Source organism: Cervus elaphus, chromosome 15 (assembly GCF_910594005.1).
Source record: "Cervus elaphus chromosome 15, mCerEla1.1, whole genome shotgun sequence".
In the NCBI taxonomy this organism is placed as follows: domain Eukaryota; kingdom Metazoa; phylum Chordata; class Mammalia; order Artiodactyla; family Cervidae; genus Cervus; species Cervus elaphus.
The window spans coordinates 1,232,605-1,252,213 of NC_057829.1; the positions used below are offsets into that span (position 1 = coordinate 1,232,605).

Below are 19,609 nucleotides of genomic sequence, written 5' to 3' on the forward strand. Positions count from 1 at the left end.
CGTTTACCAGCCCTGACCTCCACCCAAGTACCAGAGACATCCGTACCAACTCGCTCCATCCTCTCCCTCATCTCAGTTCCACTTAGAGGACCACCAAGCCTCCCTGAGCCCACTCGTTTTTTTTGGCTGTACTGGATCTTAGTTGTGGCATGCAAGATTTAAGTTCCTGGACCAGGACTGAAGCCAGGCCCCCTGCTTTGGGAGCACAGAGTCTTAGTCACTGGACCACCAGGGAAGTCCGTCCTTGAGACCACTCTTGACCCCATAGGCCACTTGCCCCAGAGCAGCCAGGGTCAGTCAGATCATGTCACAATCTGTCTGAAACAACAAACTAGTGAGTGAAACAACAAATGAATCCAGGAAGGAACAAACTAATACATAAATGGTTTCAAGCACAGAGTGGTGGGGGCGGGGGAAGGTGGCGGGGGGGGGGCGGGGCAGGGGGAAGGTGGGCAGGAGGTTAACAGCTGGGCACATTTGGAGAACAGTGAGACTTTGGGATAGGAGAAGGGGCAGGGCATCAGAGAGATGGGTGATATCACCTTGGTCAAGACCCCCCGGCTTGGTCTGACAGGCACAGGGAGCCACAGGTGGGTGGCCAGTGGCAGGATGAGCGCGATGGAGCCTCACGGATGCCCCTCCCTGCCCCATGAAGCTCGTGTGGGGCACACAGCACCCTGCCTGGGTGAGGCCAGAGTTGGCATTGAGCAAAGAAACCCTGAGGACACCTAAGAACAAAATCACTGACCACGGCTCAGGAGATGATGGCCTGGTAACTGAGGAACACTGCCAACTGGGAGACATTAGGCAGAATGACACACACATGCACACACACACGTGTGCACTCTCAGGCAGGGTCACCCTGTAGGATGCTCCACACACCCCACAATCTCCATTTTTTGTCCCAGGTGGAGGCTGCTTTTGCAAGGGATTGTAATGTAATTTTGGCTTTTTAGGAAAAAAGCACAGGTCGGGAGAGCCCGTGCCTATGAGTGCAGAGAGGGCCCTGCAGGCCAGCCCCACTGTGGCCAGAAATGGGGCTGATGGGATGCTCAGTACCTCCTGTGTGTGGCCATAAAACCATCACCACCATCACCACCATTACCCAACCCCAATCACCACCCCCAGCTACACCATTACCACTACCATGATCACCACTCTCCCCACAAGCACCATCACCTTCACCCCCCTCACCTACACAGCATCACCACCACCTTCACTAACTTCACCTGAACTCCAGCCCCCCACTATATTATCATCCCCACACCCTAACCACTACTGACACCATCACCACCCTCCCCACAACCATCACCGCACACCTTCACCCACCAGCTTCACCACTACTGCTGACCATGCCTACACCATCACCACCCACCATCACTCCACCCTCCAACCATCGCCACCATCATCACTCTGCTAGGCATCCAGAGGCTTCCAAATGAAGCAGCTTTGCCAGGTTTGACCCACATAAGATGTGGGAAGAAAGCTGGACTGGAAAGACCCACAAAGCCAGCCCGGGCCTGTCCTGTTCACTGCTGCATTCCCAGAACCTTGCCTGACGCCTGGCACAGAGCAGGCGAGAAGAGAAGGCCTGGGTGGGCTTTAGTAATTTGATGGTTCACAGACACCTCGCTTTGAGAGTCAGCCACCTCTGTTCACGGGTCCTGGGCTCAGCTTAGATGTCACAAGCCAGTGCCTCCTTGCAGGGAATATGACAGCTTGCCCCAGTCCTCATGCTGGGAACTGAAGCCTCTCTACAAAATCATCAAGAAAACTCTGGCCTGTGCAGGTGTACCCAAAGCTGGACAGCTAAGTGCATACATGGGTGGTGAATACAAGCCAGGGCTAGCTACTTTACCTGGTGCCCAGTGAGGACACTAGTCACCATGAGAGCAGCCTCAATTCCAGTCTTAAATTCCCTCTTCCCAAATGCTGCCGGCAGCCCTCAGTGGACAGCCTGTGTGCCACTGTGGCCACAGGCTGAGTGGCCTTCCTGGTCCGGACTGGGCACCCAACAAAGGCCAGCTGGCACAAAGGCCTGGCACACAAGGAGGAGTGAGCAGCCACCCTGGCTCACCCTGGATGCCCGGGGCTCTCCACGCTCCTGAGGATTCTGTCTAGTGCCCAGCCCAGACACCTGCCTGCCTGTCTGGTCAGGGGCTTCACACATAGCCCAGCTCTGCAGGCTTTCCCTCCATCATCCCTTCAGACTGAGCCTCATCGTGTGGTCCACGGGGGGCAGGGCAGGCGATCACATGCAAGGGTACTGTGTCTCCCCACACACCTGTCTGTGTGGGCCCTGCCTGGACAGGGTGGCTGGTGGCCTGGAGAGAGGAGGAGAGACCCGAGGACCAGGCCTTGCCTCAGAGGCACCACAAACCTGTAGGTACAGGTTCCTTCCTCCACACGTGAAAAGCTCTGACTTGCCCACCTTATCCGAGCTCTTACTGTAGAACTCAGTCTCCCCATCTGTTTCCCAATTCTGAGAAAGAGAATTCACTTCTTGCTCTCAGAATGGAACTGCAACCAGGCCTAGGTCTCCTGACAACCCCCTCCTCTGCCATGCCATCTATGTAGTCCTCTGCTGATGGGCAGGAAGGGGTCAGGGTGTGGCTGAAGTTTCGGGTAGTGAGGTGTGCAGATGAGATCTGCAGCCCAGCTGCATGGAGCCAGCAGCCCAAATTCCTCCCTTGTGCCCAGGCCCCAACCTTCTGCTCCCAGAGGCCTGAGGGCCAGGCTGCACCCAGCAGGCACCCATGGCCACCACCCACGTCCCCACCCGCCTGGACCAGCTGCAACAGCCTCGCTCAGATGATGGACACTCATGCCCAAATGTGATTTCCCAGCTGCCGCTGAGTTAATCACCAGCCTCACTGGCAGTTTCTTCCGGCTTCTATGCAAAGGAAACTGCCAATTAGGTTACAATTAATTTCTTTACCCAGGGCAAAGCCTGACTGGAAAAAGACTGGCCACCCAAGTGGCCTGATGATGACTGTTCTGCAGGTCACCAGGCTCCCTTGGCTCTGGGGTTCCTGTGCTCTGTGGCCCCAGCCAACGGCAGGTGTATCAGCCCCGGCCTGGTCAGGTCAGCCCTGGCGACCGGTCAGGACATCCCAGGCTTTGACTCTGGTGCTGCTGCCCAGCAACTGTCCCCCTCACACCCAGCAGGGCACTATGACTCAGATCTCAACAAATCTGTCACCTCGTTGGACCTCCTTGAACAGCCATGGTCCTGCCCCTTTCTGCCCCTCCCCCCAGCACCGGTCTCGCCCAGCCCAGGTTTACCATTAACCAGCAAGGGCTTCCCCGAAGGTTCATCAGGTAAAGAATCTGCCTGCGATGCAGGAGACACAGGTTCCATCCTTGGCTTGGGAAGATCCCCTGGAGGAGGAAATGGCAACCCACTCCAGTATTCTTGCCTGGAGAATCCCATGGACAGAGGAGCCTGATGGGCTACAGTCTATGGCGTTGCAAAGAGTTGGATTTGACTAAGCACGAGTGAGACTTCTTTATTGGGTTGGCCAAAAAGGTCGTTTGAGTTTTTAAAGCATGATATTACAAAAAAACCCAAACTAACTTTTTGGCAAGTAAATGCATTCTTCCTGAGAAGCTTTATTCCAAATGCTTCACGTGCATCACCCTACTAATGGACAGGACAACTGCCAGAGGTAAGGACAACTTCTGGTTCCAGTCTTAGAGCAAGGAAACCAAGGCAGAGAGAGGCTACCTCGCCCAAGGCTGTACAGAGTGAGTGAGCCAGGACTTAAGGGTTCTACTCCTAGGTATACGTGGCCACCAGGCTCCTCTGCTCGGTGACGGCTGTGCACACACATGTGGAAAAGCCAGGGCACCATGACCTGGGACTCCAGGCCACCCATCCACCTGCTTGCTGACCAGGTGGAAAATGCAACCTAAATAATCCTCCATAGTCTTCTTCAGCCTCCTCAAAAATGCAGGTGCCCTTAAAAGTCTCCTCGTGGAAATTTGCTCTTTCATATCTCAGTGAAACAGAGCAAAGGCCCAGGAAGGCATGAACGGGGGGGAGTTTGCTCAGCCAGCGCTGTCCAACAGGGATGGACATGGTCAAGGCTGCTGAGTGTGCAGGTACCTGGGGATGCTGGGGGCCTGATGTGCCCATGCCCCCTGGACACAGGACTGAGCCTTGAGGGGTCCTTTTCTTTGCTGCTGTTAGATCCTACTATTCGATACCTGGGTGGGGAAGATCCCCTGGAGGAGGAAATGGCAACCCACGCCAGTATTCTTGCCTGGAGAATCCCATGGACAGAGGAGCCTGGAGGGCTAGAGTCCATGTGGTTGTAAAGAGTAGGATACAACTGAGCATGTGTGCGTGCACATGCATGCACGTACACACACACATTTCACCTTCAGAAGTGAGTCTAGACACAAAGGAGAGATTTCAGTGTGACTCGTGAAAGCAGAGAGACAAGTGCAGAGCCAGGCCCAGGCCACGCTCCTTCTCTGTCTTGCTGCATGGCCCGCTCAGTGCTCAGCCTCCCTGCGTCTGTTCCCAGCTGTGAACAGGGACAGGGACCCTCCCTGGAAGGGCTGCTGGGACCAAGCGCCTACTGGTGGGAGCCAGAGCCACTTCTCCTCTTTTCTCCCTCTTTTTTTTTTTTTGCAAAGAACATGGGGTTTATTAAAGACAACTTGTCGTCAGCAGCATTTATTCAATGAACAAAACAAATGAAAAAATAAAAGCAGACTAACATTCTGACCCTTGGAGTGAGACTGACTGAATTCATTCAGCCCAGTGTCCAGAGTCGCAGGGGCAGCTTCCCCAGGAGGAAGCCTTGGAGTCTCGGGGTCTCTTGGCACCTCCCTTGAGAGTCTTGCGGGGGGTGGGGGCGTGGAAATTGCCAAGGGCAAGGCTTCCCATTGGAGGAGCTCAGTCTAACCTGGGTATGGTCCCTGTGCTCTTTTGACCTTCATCACAAAGTCAAGGAGAGGACACTGGACCCAGGTCTGCCACTGAGGCAAATCAGATGCAGTGATGCAGGATGGTCCCAGGAAAGAGGAGGGCAGAGGGACAGGCAAGAGGGAATGCACTGGGGTCCTGGTCAGTGTCTGCTGGGTCACAGGCTGCGGCCCCAGCCTCGGGCTGTGAAGGGATCACGCAGGGGCTGACCACCAGCAGACGAGTTCTGGTACAAGGGTGACCCAGGCTGCTGGGAGGATGTGTGTTTCTGCCTCATACTGGTGTGGTGTCTTTACACACTAGTTCTCCCTTACACCCAGTTCTACTACAGAGCTCAGAGCTCCCCCAGCCAGGACCTCCTGGAAAACCAGGAAGGTCCCAGAGGCAGGGAGAGAGGATGCTGACTGACTCTGGAAGGTCAGGAAGACCATGTCTCCAACCTGCTTCCTCCTTTCCAGCCTTACCTTTCATTTCCAACCAAGCACTTGTCAACCTGCAATAAATAACCAGGAGTCCGAATAAAGAGCAAAAATCTCCCAGATACTGTGTGGGAAGAGGAAGAAAAAGGGAAGCATACAAAGTCCCAGAAGCATCCACAGGACAGCCTGGCAAGGAGCCGCCTCCTCCCTGACTCCTGAATGAGACCTCCTTGGGCCCACAAAGGCTTCCTGATAACCCCCCAGTCAAGATCTTCCCACCCTGAGCAGGGTCCCAGCACTCGTGCAGCTTCTGGGTGCGAGGGGTGGGGCACACTGCTTTGGTACATTCTGCTGTCCCAGGAAAACAGCTTCAAGGAACTGGCAGTACGACATCACATAGCTGCAATTACGGTAATCAACTTACGCCAGATCAGCCTGGTTATTTTTAGAGTCTGGATTGAGGCGAAGAGTTGACTCGTTGGAAAAGACCCTGATGCTGGGAGAGATTGGGGTCAGGAGGAGAAGGGGACGACAGAGGATGAGATGTCTGGATGGCATCACTGACTCGATGGGCATGAGTTTGAGTAAACTCCGGGAGCTGGTGATGGACAGGGAGGCCTGGCGTGCTGCGATTCATGGGGTCGCAAAGAGTCGGACACGACTGAGCGACTGAACTGAACTGAACCGAAGACAGGGCAGCCCTGGGTTCTTCTATTGCTCAGTCCTGCCTTGTCAAGTGGGCTGAGTAGGTCACTGGTCCCCAGAACCTTGCATCTTCCTCCCCAGCCCCAGATCATCTACAGAATGGTCCTTGGGCACTGGCATCTCACTTACAAGAAGGGACACCATTGCTTCTGGGACATTTGAGCTCAATGTGGCTTTAGGGTCTCTGTCTTCTGAGACTATCCTTAGGGTCCCAGTGGGGTCACAATGACTCAACCCCACAGAAGGACACTGGATGAAGCCATGTCCTCTTCAAAAGGGACCTGGGGTTCGGACACTGAAATGTTTCTGGCCAAAAACTGCTTCTTGGCAACACCTGGTGGAAATTTGATAAAGCAAAGTAAACTCAACAACAAAAGAAGGTCCACCCAATTAAAACAGGGGCAAAATAGTTGCTTCTCCAAAAAAGATACAAATGGCCCAGAAGCACTAGAAAAGACTCTCAGCATCACTGATAATTAAGAAAAAGCAAATCAAAACCATAGGTGGGACACTGTTTGTATCCAAGAAGATGGATACAATTTAAAAATATAAACAGAAAGTAACCTGTTGGTGAGGATGTGGTAAAACTAGAACTCTCACACAGGGGGCTGGTAAAATTGTACAATGTTTCAGTTGTTATCAGAAAATAGCTTGGCAGTTCCTCAAAACAGAAAAGTTGAAATTAACACAGGACCCAGCAATTCTACTCCAAAATAAACACCTAAGAGAACTGAAAACAGGGATTCAAACAGATACTCACACAAAAATACCCACAGCAGCATTATTCACAAAAGTCAAAAGATGTAAACAACCCAAATGTCCACCGACATGAATGAATAAATAAATGTGATACAGGTTGCATTGGCCCGAAAGTTCATAAACCCAAACAAACTTCCTGGCCAACCCAATACATGCAATGTAATATTACTCACCCTTAAAAAGGAATGAAATACCAATACATGCTACAACATGGATGTACCTCCAACCAAGTAAAAGGAGCTGGATACAAATGAAAGGTCAATTTATTTTAAATATCCAAAATAGACAAGTCCATAGAGACAGGTGCAGAATGGCAGTTACCAGGGGCTAGTGTGGGGGGACTAGGCGCACTGCCTAATGGGCATGGGGTTTCCTTTGGGGGGTTAACAATAATGTTCTGGAACTACACAGGGGTGATGAATATGCAATGCTGTGAATGTACTAAATCCCACTCAACTGTTCACTCCAATTTTGTTATGTGAATTTCATACCTCAAAAGAAGTGAATTTTAGTTGTTTACCACCCTGTTCTTCCCCCCATCTCCACAGGAGAGACCACCCTGGAAGACGCAGGGGCACAAGTCCAGAGCGGACCCCAGGAGCCTGCACGGTTGCCCCAGTGTGCATCCCACCAAACCACCATGCTCTCCTCTGCACACCGGCTTCTCTCGAAGAGAAAAGGACCCTGTGATAGGGTTCCAGCCTGTGGAAATGGGCAAAGAGCCCAGGGCCCTACAGACCCGACTTCTCAGGGCTCTGGGCCCCTCTTGTGCACACAGTCAGGTGTGGAGTGGCTGCCAAGGGCAGGGGGCAGGGAGCAGGAGACAAATGAACAGTGTTGAGACATTGAGACTGGGGGTTCCTGTCATCCCCAAGTTCACAGTCTTTCCTGCTCACAGAGGTACAGGGGATAGGAGGCTGCAGAAGAAGATTCAAGAGGGTCCCAGGGGAGACTTCTCAAGGCTCTGTGGAGGCACATGTGTGATCTCCTGTAAAGATCCCCTGCAGGTGCCAATCTGATGAGGAGGCTCAACCCAGTGACAAAGCATGTGCTCACAGCACAGAGTACACGGTCACCTTGCACCCATGTCATGGCCAAGAGGTGGCGGAATGGAGCCCTGATTCCATCCTTCCTCCTTCCCAGAAAGAAAAAAAACGAGACAGCAGCAGATGCGCCACTGGCAATGCTGGAAGGGCAGGATAGGGGAGGAGGGAAGGAGAAAGCACACTCAGAACCAGCCCCCCAGCTTCTGGGTCTTTCGCTGTTTCACCGTATCTGTGTCTTTGACTGTTTCAGGGGCAGAAAAACTTGAGAAAGAAACTCCATAAACTCCTTCCCTCCACTCGGACTCTCACCACCATGCTGTGCACCCCAGATCGCCCCCCACCCCCACACCTGTCTCACTCTCAGGTTCTGGCACACAGAACATGTATCTTCCCAAGCATTTTCCAGGCTGTTAGTTAAAGCTTAGGAACTTATAGTTTTTCTTTTCCTTTTTTTGTTAATTAAAGCATAGGAACTTATATGGTTTCTTTCCCCCTTTTGCTAAGACCAAGAACCACTGGAGTTTTCTGGCAATCCCATAGGCAGGAATGGGGGACTAGAACCAGTTCTGATGTCCATCGTCTCACCAGGGAGGTTCTGATTGTTTCAGAAGCAGAATCGTTTCTTCAATTACAGGGCAGTCAGAGCTGGTACTCAGGACACAGCTTGGAGCTCTGCCTCTCTCTCCCGGCCACCCTGCCCCTTAGATACTTCTCTGGAGCCCAGGGCCCTGTGGAACCCAGACAGTAGCTCCCAGGTCAGAAAAGTGAAGGCTTAAGATGGGGATAAAGTAAAGTCCCAGTACCTGAATCTGGGGGCGGTGGGCTGGGGCCCCCAGGACCTGGGTCTGCAGGGGCAGGGGCGTCTCCCCTGAGTGGGTCCCAGAACTGAGCCCTGCCTGCCACAGAGGCCCCCAGTCCCACTAGGTATCCTTGATGTCACGGAGAGCCTGCATCGGCCGGACCAACAGGTGGGCACACACCTGTCCAGGTGCACAGGTGACCTTTCTACAGTGGTGCCTTAGCTGCTATACTCTGTGGAGCCGCTCACCAGGCAAAAGCAAACAGAGGTGTTTGCTCAGGGCTGGCCACCTGCTCTCCTTGAGGGCCCAGGTGGTGCCTGATCTGCCTTCCCCAAGCTCCTGCTGGCGTCATCACCCCCACAACCACGCTTTCTAGGGGGCATCAGTTCTACCTCCCTGCTCTCTCTCGCCCCACCCTACCTTGCCCAGGGTCTTGCAGTGGACAGCTGATAGGGCCACTGGCTTTCAGGCTCCAGCCTCAGGGACAGGTGCCAGGGGCTCCCACAGTTACCCAGCTGTGAGGCCAGAGCTTGACGGAAGCCCAGGTCTCGTCTGGTCCAGAGCTTGGGAAGGCGGATGGTGGGAGGATTGGGAGGTGAAGCCAGGCAGGAAGTGGGCCCCGTCCACAGGGGCTCCCACGGCTTCAGCCCAAAGAGGACAATACCCTCAGGTCCTCTCAGGTATGGCGGAGCTCTGTCTTGGGAGCCGCAGCCTCCCTTGAGCATGGGAACACGGGGGTCGGGGAGGGGGACCTGGGCTGCCAGTCCGCTGCTCTGGGGTAGGGAGGGAAAGCTGTGTGGGCTCTGGAGGCCTGAGTTTTCATACCCCTTTAGGCCCCTCTGAGACCACCCAGGTCATGGCCCTGGGTGATCTCTCTGAGTCACACCAACCCCCCAGCCTTCCAGGAGCTGAAGCACGCCCATCCATAAAGCATAGCACTCTGCCCTTGAAGACCCAGGGGAAGCAAGTGAGAAGGAAGGAGGGAGGGAGGGAGGGAGGGGGATGTCCTCCACCGCCATCACACGCTGTGGCCCAAGCCCAGAAGGGCCCCTTTCCTGCCTGGCAGCCCACCATCCCCGCTTCCACCCTGCCCCACAGCCTGCCTTCTGCCACGCACTTCCATTTGAAATCACACACACACATTTGAGATAAATGACAGCTTGGCGCTTCCTTTACTGCCCATTTCTCCTATATGGAGACAGCTCTGAGGTCAAAGTCACCTTCTGCATTCTCCCCAGGTGCACCCCTAGTCCTGGAGAAGCTGCCTGGAGAAGCTGCCTGGGTGGCAGGTGGTCCCTCGGAGCGTGTATGTGGGCTGCTCACCAGTACTGTTATTGTTACTATTAAGTCACTCTCTCAGAAAAACAATTGCAGAAATCAGGAGGAAGAAGAGAAGGAAATGAAGAGGAGAAGATGAGGGACTGGAGCCTGAACACAACCCCCACATGAGGAAGTGTCCTCCCCCACATCCACAGGAAGGGGGTGGGTCTCCAGAGTGGAGACTAGCCACTTCTTCAGGATAGAAGGAAGCAATACCGTTGTGGGGGGCACTTCTCCAGCTCTGCCTCTTTCCTGGGGAGCCCAGTGGGCACTTTCTTCTCCCAGAATGTCCTGGAGTCCAGGTAAGGAGACACAGTCATACCCATGTGCCCTGAAGCCCAGGCCCTGCGCCCCCCCCACCCCCACTCCTCAGCACAGTGGCTTCTGTCAGGTTCTAGGTCCCCAGGCAGAGGCGGGTGCAAGGGTCACACTCTCAGCCTACACCACTAGCACGCTCCCTCCCCTGGGGCCAGTTATGACAGGATCCCACCTGGAGGCAGTTCCTGGACCTGTAGGACTCCCAGACATCAGCTGTAGCTGATGTAGAATCAGCTGAGAATCAGCCCGAGTCCTGGGGGCTCCTGACTCAGGTGTTGGGGAGCATGGCAGCACACTTCCGTCCCAGACCCAGGCCAGGCTGTCCCTCGGGCCCCTGGAGCACCCCACCAGAGGGTGACCAGTGGGTGAGCAGACTCAGGGCGACCTTCCCCACGCCCACCCCCGGACTCCTCCTGAGCCCTGTTGCAGGTCCCCACCACCGCTGGCCCAGAGGAGGGGCTTGCTGAAAACCAGAGGACCAGGGCCACAGAGTCATGAAGTCCTCTTCACGGGCTCAGGTACATGGGCTGTGGGAGCCTCAGTTTTCTTACCTGTGAAATGGGAATACAAGGCCACATCCCTCAGGGTTTCGGGAGGATACAGTGAGTAGCAGACAGGCGGTGCTGAGCACAGGATCAACATGCTTTGGGCCCCCTGGGGTGGCCGTTGCTGGCATCACCTTATCCAGTTAAGACCAATGGGCAGAGGACACCTCTTTTGGGTCACAGGGAGAGAAGCCCTCAGGCAAGGCAGCAGTTTCCTGCCCCCCCCCACCCCGCTTCCGCTTGGCACCCCATACTCCAGGTTAACAGATCCCATAATTTTTAATTTGTTTTCTCCTCCCCTGGCTAAAAGGCCATTAGCACCCCATTAGGTAAAAGAATCCCATTTTCTTCACACCACCAAGGAAACAGTGATTTACTTAGCCATCCTTAATGCAATTCTGCAGAATAAAGGCAATTTTGCAATGGTCTCAATAAACTTCCCCATTTGCTCTCTGCTCGCAGACCCCACTCTTAGGAGCCTACCAGCTGACCCAGCCCCTTGCTCCCTCAGAAGGCTGGACTCTGCTAGGGCCCAGGACAGTCAGTGTGGGGCGCAGGCAGCTCTCAGAGGCCAGAAGGGCTTAGGGGGGCCCAGGTGAGCCTGGTGAAGCACACCACCACTCGTCCCTGGCCAGAGAGGGAAGGGGCAGAAAGAGAAACAAAGAGGTCGGCAGAGCAGTCTTCCTGGCTGAGGGGCTGCGCTGGCACCTGCTGGTCCCGGCAAAAGTGGCACACCCAGGTCCAACTGCAGAGGGGCAGGGCCCACAGCCTGGAGAGCAGGCTGGAAGTCATGGCCAGTACTGGGAGTGAGAGGCCCCAGGGGCGTGCAGGCACAGGGGGCAGGTCTCTCCTTGTGGGCAGAGGTACTGAGCAAAACGGGAACCCAGAAGCCAGGCCAGGAAGATGGCAGGTGCGAGGCCTCATGAGGAAGAGCAGGGGGTCAGGGAGAAGGTGCTGGGTGAGCGGTCAGCCTGAGACATTCAGCGAGAGCCCTGGAAGCTGGGAATGAGTCTCTTCATCCATGCCACGGGGACATCTGTACCTGCACTGGAGCAGTAAAACGCCACACACTCTTCTGAGAACAACTTCTAGATGGGTCCAGGATGCCCCAGGTGGACAGGCTGTGCCCCCTGAGTGTGAATAGGGAGGAGCAGGTGTCCCTGTGTATACACATGGGGGTCGCAATATGTGGGAGTAGCAGGGAGGGGGGCTGGGTTTCCCAGATAAGGGTGTAGGGTGAGGGGCCGAGCATGGGTGTGAGTGTGTCCACAGGCCTCATGATCACATATCCTTGAGAAAGGGCAGTGGTGTCTCGGTGATCACCAAGAGTGAGCATGAGAGTGAGTGTGTGTGTGTGTGTGTGTGTGTGTGAGCATGTGAGTGTGTGCCCATGTGTGCCCTCACACAGATACCAGAGTGTGGGTGAGGAGTACTGCCCTACTCTGGGAGTCTGTGTCTGGGATGGCGCCTTTTTCTGAAGGCGTGTGCATTCTTACACAATGAGAGTGTGTACACATGGAGAGGGGCACACACTAGGGGTCTGGTGATGTCCTATGACCTTGGTCTGAGCACCCCTGAGCCCTCTAGCCCATCCCTGCCAGCCCTGAGGCAGTGCTTTCCTTCCCCAACACTGGGGTCCAGGCCACTGCTGCCCCATCTGGTTGCCTCCCTACCCTGCCTCTCATCAGTCATCCAGCACAGAAGAGAGCTTCCGGTCTGGGGGAGGTAGGTCTAGGCCAGCAGGGAGGGCTTTCATCCCCTAGAGACCCAGCCCATACCCCAGGTAAGAGGCACGGCCACTGAAGGGCTGCATCCACAAGGGGGCGCCCCGAGGCCAGGCTACTCCCAGCCTGGGTGAGTCCCGGAGCAGCGGCCCTGGCTCACTTGCGGCAGTCTGGAGCGCCACACTGAGAGAGCTCCAGAACTGCCACTCTGAGTAGTGTGCCCGCAGGCCTCTCCAAACGCCCAGCTGTCTCCTCCTGAGTACCGCGGGGCCACCTCTCCACTCTCAGTGTCGTCAATCAGTTTCTTACTCATCCTGTTGGAAGAGTGGGTGGGGCAGGAGACCTGCTTTCCCTGGATTGGAGGGCCTTTCTCCCACCACCCAACTCCTTGAGTCCAGGCTGTGAAAAAGCCACTTGCATTCCTACCAAGTGTCACAGGTCCATGCTGGTGGCCCCGCTCCCAGTCCAGTCCTCCTAGCCTCAGCTGGACACCTTGGCTAAGCACAGGAGAGGCATGGGAAGTCCTCTGCTAGGTTCTGAGGCCGCCCAGTCCACCCTGGCCTCCGCCTCTCACCTGATCACCCGCCCATTACTACAAAGTTGCAACGCAGAGTTACAAGAGATCTTCTGAACGCCTTGTCTGTGTTTACTTCTGCCCTGTTTTCAACCTTCTGTTTCCGCCTCACAGCACCCTGACCCCAGACTCCCAATGCTTCCCCCATTCTTCCCCAGGGCAAGGAAAGGATTTCTCCCCTGCCTTTCCTGTGATGGGCTGGGGGCCCATCCTAGTTTAAGTATCTGACTCTTGAGCTTAGGATCCAGTCATACAAATGAAACCTTGGGCAGGCCTGTGAACCCACCGTCTGTGCAGGACCCAGGGCCAGAAGCAGGGAACCACTCACTGCCTCTTGTGTTCCCAAAGGCCGCAGGGAAAGGTGGGGAAGGGTGGCGGGGGCTACTCTCAGAGAGAAATTTAGTACATATATATAAGTATTTAAGAAAAAGAAATCGGGGACAATTTTAGAGAAACTAATCGTGGCCACGGGGCGGGGGGGAGGGGGGGCGGTAAGGAGCAGATTCCACAGCCTTGGGGTTCATTCATCTGTCGAGAGTTTTGGAGGTGGGGGCAGTGATCAGCCTTTGCAAAGTCACTTCGAATCCTCCCAGCACCGATGCTGACGACACACAGCCCTACTCCACTCCAGGATGGTAAAAGCGCTTGGTGCATGTTGGCCCCGAACTGTCAATTGGTGCCAAAGGCCGCGCCTTCAAGTACCCCTGCGGAGCAGCAACAGGGGACTCTAAAGACGCGGGTGGGACTGGAGCCAGGGCCGGCGGCGCTGGGCCAGCCCGAGCGGGCCCTCGAGGGCAGCCTCCCTACAAACCACAGGCTTGGGGGATTTTTAAGAAGTAGGGTGTCAAAAACTCACAAGGAAAAGCAACCGTTTTAAAAAGAGCAGATCTCCTCCGGTCTCACCCCAGAGAGGATATCAGAGCCGGAGGAGAAACGCACCGACGTGGAGTGTGACAAGGAAACCAAGACCGGAGCAATCGTTTATAGAAACACAACTCCTCCTGCCCCAGTGGCAGGCTTTTTAGGGCTACCTTACCCGTCCTCCCCCACCTGCACCGAAACGCCAATAAGATCCACTCGGTTCGCCCCGAGACGCCGCTGTGGCGCGAGGCGCAACCAGGTAGGCAAGCGCGGCTGGGACTCGGGCCCTGGGCACAGGCGCCCGGCCCGTGTCCCGCTCCGGCCGGAGACCCGCCCAGCCTGGGGCCCGAGGCGCGCTGCCCGCCACACCACCCCACTCCCAGTGGAGCCCAAGCGGCCAGTAACTGCGTGGCCCGCTGCCCGCCGCGAACAGAAAGGCGTTTTCGAACGCGTCCACTCCACCGCGCGGCTCCAACTTCGCCCCGGCCGCCGCGGGCACCAGTCCCCGACAGAACTCACCTTCCCCGAGCAGGGGCAGCAGCAGAAGCAGCAACCGCAGCCCCACGGCGCTGGCCGTCGCCTTCGCCATCGCCATCGCCGATGCACGCTGCGGCTGCGGCGAGAGGGACGCTTCCTTGGGCTGGGGGGCTCAGCAGCGGGGTGCGGCGCTCAGCCGGGCCGCCCCATGCCCGTCCTGGAGCGGAGGACGCAGCGAACACTGCGGGCACCGAGGGTCGGGGCGCGGGCTCCAGGTCAGTCTCCGCAGCTGTGCGCGGGGCTCGGAGCACGCGACTGAGGCTGGGAGGGCGCCGGCTGCGCCCGAGGCGAGAGCAGGGGCGGGGCGGGGCGGGGAGGGCGGCGGGGGGCGGGGCCAGGGTGCGGGAGTGAGGGCGGGGCGCGGGGTACCTCCCCAGGCGATCCCTGGTGCGGTTACCCCGGGGCGAGGGTATGGAGAGCAGAGCCGGACGCGGGGTGCAGGCCGGGCGGGGCACGAGTAGGGGCGAGGTGCGGGACCCGGCTACCGGCCTGGCAGCCGCGGCCCCAAGCCGCGCACCTCCGCACGCACAGTCACTCTTCGTCAGCCTGTGCGCCCTCTCGCTGTCTCTGCGCTTCGACCTTCCCTGCCGCCCAGAGAGGGCAGGGAAACCAGGCGGGGATGCGGGGTCTGGGCGGACTGGCTGGGAGTGAGCCGGAACGGACCTGCAGACCAGGCAGGCGCCCCGCCTCCAGGCTCCGGGCGCGGCGCGCATCCTCCGCCATTTCGCGGAGGGGGGAGGTGCGGTGGGTGCGCGGCCTCTCTGGCGGCCGGAGGCGGGAGGAGGGGAAGAGCCCCCGCGAGGGACCCGGAGCCGGCGCGCCTTCTGCGCACTCCAGGGGTGCGCCTGGCGAGTGGCTTCCGTAGTCCCTCTGGGGGTGTCCTAGCGTTAGTTTGTGAACCCCTCTTTAGGACTGGTCCAGCCAATGAAAACAGGAATCTGACCGGGCACACCTTTCAAAGAGACGGGGAGCCGGCGTTAACGGGATGCTTGGAGGGTAATACCCTTTCCCCCCCGCCACACATTAGAATTCTTAGGATGTGGGGCTGACAGGGTAGCAGAGCAAGTAGCAAGAAGGAACTGGAGCCCAAAAGAATTTAATTTTTGCCCCAAGAAATGATGCCTATAAACACATCTGATACTAAAAAGAGGGAAGACTCTGGGTCCCTAACATGGGAGGTCCTGGGGTGAGGCAGGAGGTGAGTACTAGGCTCCTGTGGGAAAAGTCCACTGTTCTCCTCCCGCCTCCCAGCTGCCTTTTGAGGTCTGGCCCCCACCGGGGCACAGAGGAATGGGATGCACATAGGCGCTTGGGGTGGGAGGATCCCAGGCCCCTAGGCCTGAGGTGCCCCTATTTCAGGGTCTTTTCTTCCTGCTGTGCACAGAGCCGCGCCCTCCTGCCTGGCTGAGCTCAGAGCTGAGTAAGAGCTGTGCACATCACTGCAGATATGAAGTCAAAGTGAAGTCACTCGCCGTCAGGAGGAGGAGCTGCCAAGACAGGCTGGCTGGGGGCTCTGCCCGCTGAGATGTCCAAGCCAGCCTGTTGGCAGAAGGCCAGGGCACAGTGCTACCAGCTCAGGAGAGCCACCCTGCGGCCACCAGACCTTATGTTGTCCCAGGGCCTCAGGCTCTTGGACGTCTGGGGCTGGAGTTGGCTGTGGGGGACTCCCCTGGGTGTGGGTGGGCCCTACCTCTGGTGCTAATAATAACCACCAAGGCTGAGCTGCTGAGGCCTGTGCACAGCAAAGGGACCTGAGTTAGGAAGGGAGATCCCAAGAGAGACTTCTTTGTTACACACAGACTTCTGTGACAGGAGGATGCAGAATGAAGAGGGGTGGCTTGGTGCGTTCTTTCCAACTGGCCCCACCCTTGTGGAACTGCCCCAGCCAAGCCTTGGCTGACACTGGTCAGGCCGGATGTCCAGTCGTGCTCTGGGTGACCACCTCAAGGGCCCATTGGACACTGTGCTCCTGCCTGATCCCCTCAGGCCCTTCCACTCCTTCTCCACCACCACCCTTGGGGGTCTTGAGAGGACATCTAACACTATGATGGGGGTATTGCCTTCTTCTTAGAAAAAAGTCCAGGGAGCCTCCTATGTGTAGTTTTATCCCCGTCTGTGTATGTACACATGTATGCATGAGCATATACCTGTGTCATGTGCAGGACACGGATGTACACTCGCCCCCATGTGTATGCCCAGAGACCTGACCAGGTAATCATCCAGGAGAGGGCAGAGGTGAAGCGTTGGGCTTTCTGGCCTTGGGTCCTGCATATCTATGAGACCCCCATGAGTCCCAGACAAGGCCCATCTCCACCAGGAGGCCTGACATCAACTCTTTGCCCCAGTCACCCTTCCATGGGCCACCCCAATGGAGTTGTTTTTCTCCTCTGAATTTCTGGCCCCACCTTGCTCTTTTCCCTTCCTTCCTCTGTTCTTCCTTTTCCTCCCTCGCCTGCTTGCCTCCCCCTTCTCTGGAAGAATCTATTCTCCATTCCTCCCCACAGCACAAGAACCAGGCTAGCTGCATCACTGGGGCCTCGGGGTCTTCATCATGTACTAGAACATGGAAGTAATAATACAGTAACTCCCTGGCAGTGCTGTGAGGCTGAACCCAAATGAAGCTTTGACAGAATCAGCACTGTTTCTGGCTCTCTAGAAAAGGAGCTTTTTTTTTTTTTTTTTTTTGGCTCTTCTTCCAGGGGTCCTCTAAAGTCCAAGGTGCTGTCTGGATGGTAGGCTGGGGGCAGTGACCTGGTGTGAAGGTTGCAGGTAGGCTCTGGATTGTATCGCGGCCGTCTCTCTCTGGTCTGTGTGACCTCAGCATGTTTGCAACATCTCTGGGCCTCAGGAAAGCAGAGCTCTCTCCCCTTAGGTGCCTGAGGACAGGTGAATCTGAGGCAATGGGCAGGAGCTGTCCTTGTTATCACTGGTTCCCGTCAGCTGTGGAAGCTGAGCTGAGGCGAGAGTGGTCAGTGGACCTAGCTCAGGTAGCACAGAACACAGGTGACCCCTAAAACGGGCTGTCTGCTGCCCCAGCTCTGGCTTCCCACCTGCACAGGTAACAAGTCACACCTGCATGGGGGTGGCAGCCAATGATACCAGCCTGCAGGAGCCAATGCCTGTCTCCAGCCCTCCCCACAGGACCTACAGCTTTCTCAGTGGAAGGAGAGAGAGCCCTAGAACCCCAGAGTCCTCTTTGCCACCGCAGCACTTATCTGAGCATGTAATTACACATTCGGGAGTGGTGGGTTGATTTCTGCTCATACCTCACCCAGGCTTTGGGGGCTTTGCTCACATCAAGTCCCCAGTCCAAGGGTACCACTGGCTGGAGACCGCTGGAACCTAATGGGGCCTCAGGCCTGGCAGTGCCCGCCTCTTGCCTCAAGGACACCAAGGAGAAGGACTGTCCTAGCTTACAAGCAAGCCATAGCAGTAACAGGGAGCTCGGATTGGCCAGTCCAACAGATATGGCCTGAATGCTCTTTAGAAAAAACATCTCCCAGGGCAGTTTCATAATCTGCCTCGTAATGCAGATTTAGACAAGTTTTTACGAATGCACTTTTTAAAATAGGTCTTAATGGATCCTTTGCAGTAGTTACAGCCCATTGTGTAAATGCAAACAGAAGGCTTTTTGAAAACATGTATTATTGATCAGAAAGGCAGCAGCAATTAGAAGCCAGTATGTCATATCATTCAATACACACTTCCTATACAGTCCTGCTTGTGCTCACTCATAACTTTCTGACAAATTATCCTGTCACTGGGAAGCCTTTTCTTTTCCCTTTTGCTTCTAGAAGCAAAGGCGAACCAACCCATCAGTTATTAGCTAGAGGTGAATGAAAAATTAAGCTTACCTTTACCATCACAAAGCCTATTTATGAATTCTCCAGTTTCCAGACTGAAATGACAAAACCTTCAGGTAAGATGGATGATGCCTCTCGATTTGTTCTGTGGCCCACAGTGGAAAAACAAAACAAAACTGGTGACAGGTAGCATATGCTACCTGTCATATTCAGGAGGGCAGAATCACAAAGCCAGGGAGGTCTGCCTTGTGGCAGGGTTGCTTAGCCAGGGTCTACAGGGAGGGGCCTTGGATGTCCCTCCCCGGTCATGTAACCTAAAATGATCAACAAGCATGAAGTTGAGCCTTGTTTTTGCTCAAAAATTCACATCCGAGTCTGTATTTCACCTGATCTGCACATTTACCATTTGCTCTTCTTCTTGAAAAGTTCATCTATTTAATAAATACTTGCTGGGCACTATTTTCCCGGCACCCTTTTCAAACTACAGTGAGCTAAGCCAAGACCCTTCCTTTGGGGTACTTCTCAAGGACAATCGCCAACACATAAGGTACAGACACACAGAGCATTCACAAGTGACCCCAGATGGGGAGAGACATGGGGCAGGGTGTCTGTCAGGGCGGATGTCCCGGGGAGTTGACTTTGGGCAAAGAAGACAGAGCTCTGGGGATGGTGCTGCCCACAGGGAGTGGGGGAAGTGACAGGGTGGGCCTTGGGGTTTCCTCTGTTGCCCCAGCAGGGATAAGGGGTCTTTGTCTCCCCATGAAGCACCTCCTTGGCAGCCTCACCTCACCCCTCTAGAAGGTGCAGTTCTGGTCTCTGAGAGGGTTACAGCCTGCAGGATTGGCAGAGTGAATGCTCTGACCCAGGCAATCTTTTGGAGCGGAAAAAGCCTGCTGTGTTCTTGGTGTGCTGACAAATAGGCAGTCCATTGCCTTAATGTCCTGTAATGGCTTCTGAGGCCTCCTTGCCCAGGATGGGGTGGGTGCAGCTCCAGGCACGGTGTGCTGCTTCTACATCCATCTCAGGCCTGCGGGTGCTGAGGCAGTGTGTGTGTGGGGGTGCCGCTGTCCCTGGAAAGGAGGGGGACATAACCTGTGTGGGAGGGCATAACCTGTGTGGCTCCCCCAGCCCCCTGTGCGTACAGACAAGCCCACGAGCAGCAGGGCACTGACTGACCCCCGTTCTTCCGACCCCAATCCAGGAAGTGCTCCTAAAGACCTTGTTCAGTGATGGCAGCAGCCCCGGGTGGCCAGGGGAGGTGG

General features: G+C 55.8%; 1 protein-coding gene across 3 annotated transcripts in view; it reads right to left on the minus strand.

The window, feature by feature from the left end:
* Positions 1-14,742, minus strand: part of RET (ret proto-oncogene) — a 53,446-nt gene extending 38,704 nt beyond the window's left edge. For all 3 annotated transcript variants that reach the window (XM_043927014.1, XM_043927012.1, XM_043927011.1), the window contains exon 1: positions 14,527-14,742. In XM_043927014.1, the coding sequence (XP_043782949.1) occupies positions 14,527-14,602 (76 nt within the window). In that variant the 5' untranslated portion in view covers positions 14,603-14,742. The remainder of the gene's footprint in view (positions 1-14,526) is intronic.
* Between the last annotated feature and the right edge of the window lie 4,867 nt (positions 14,743-19,609).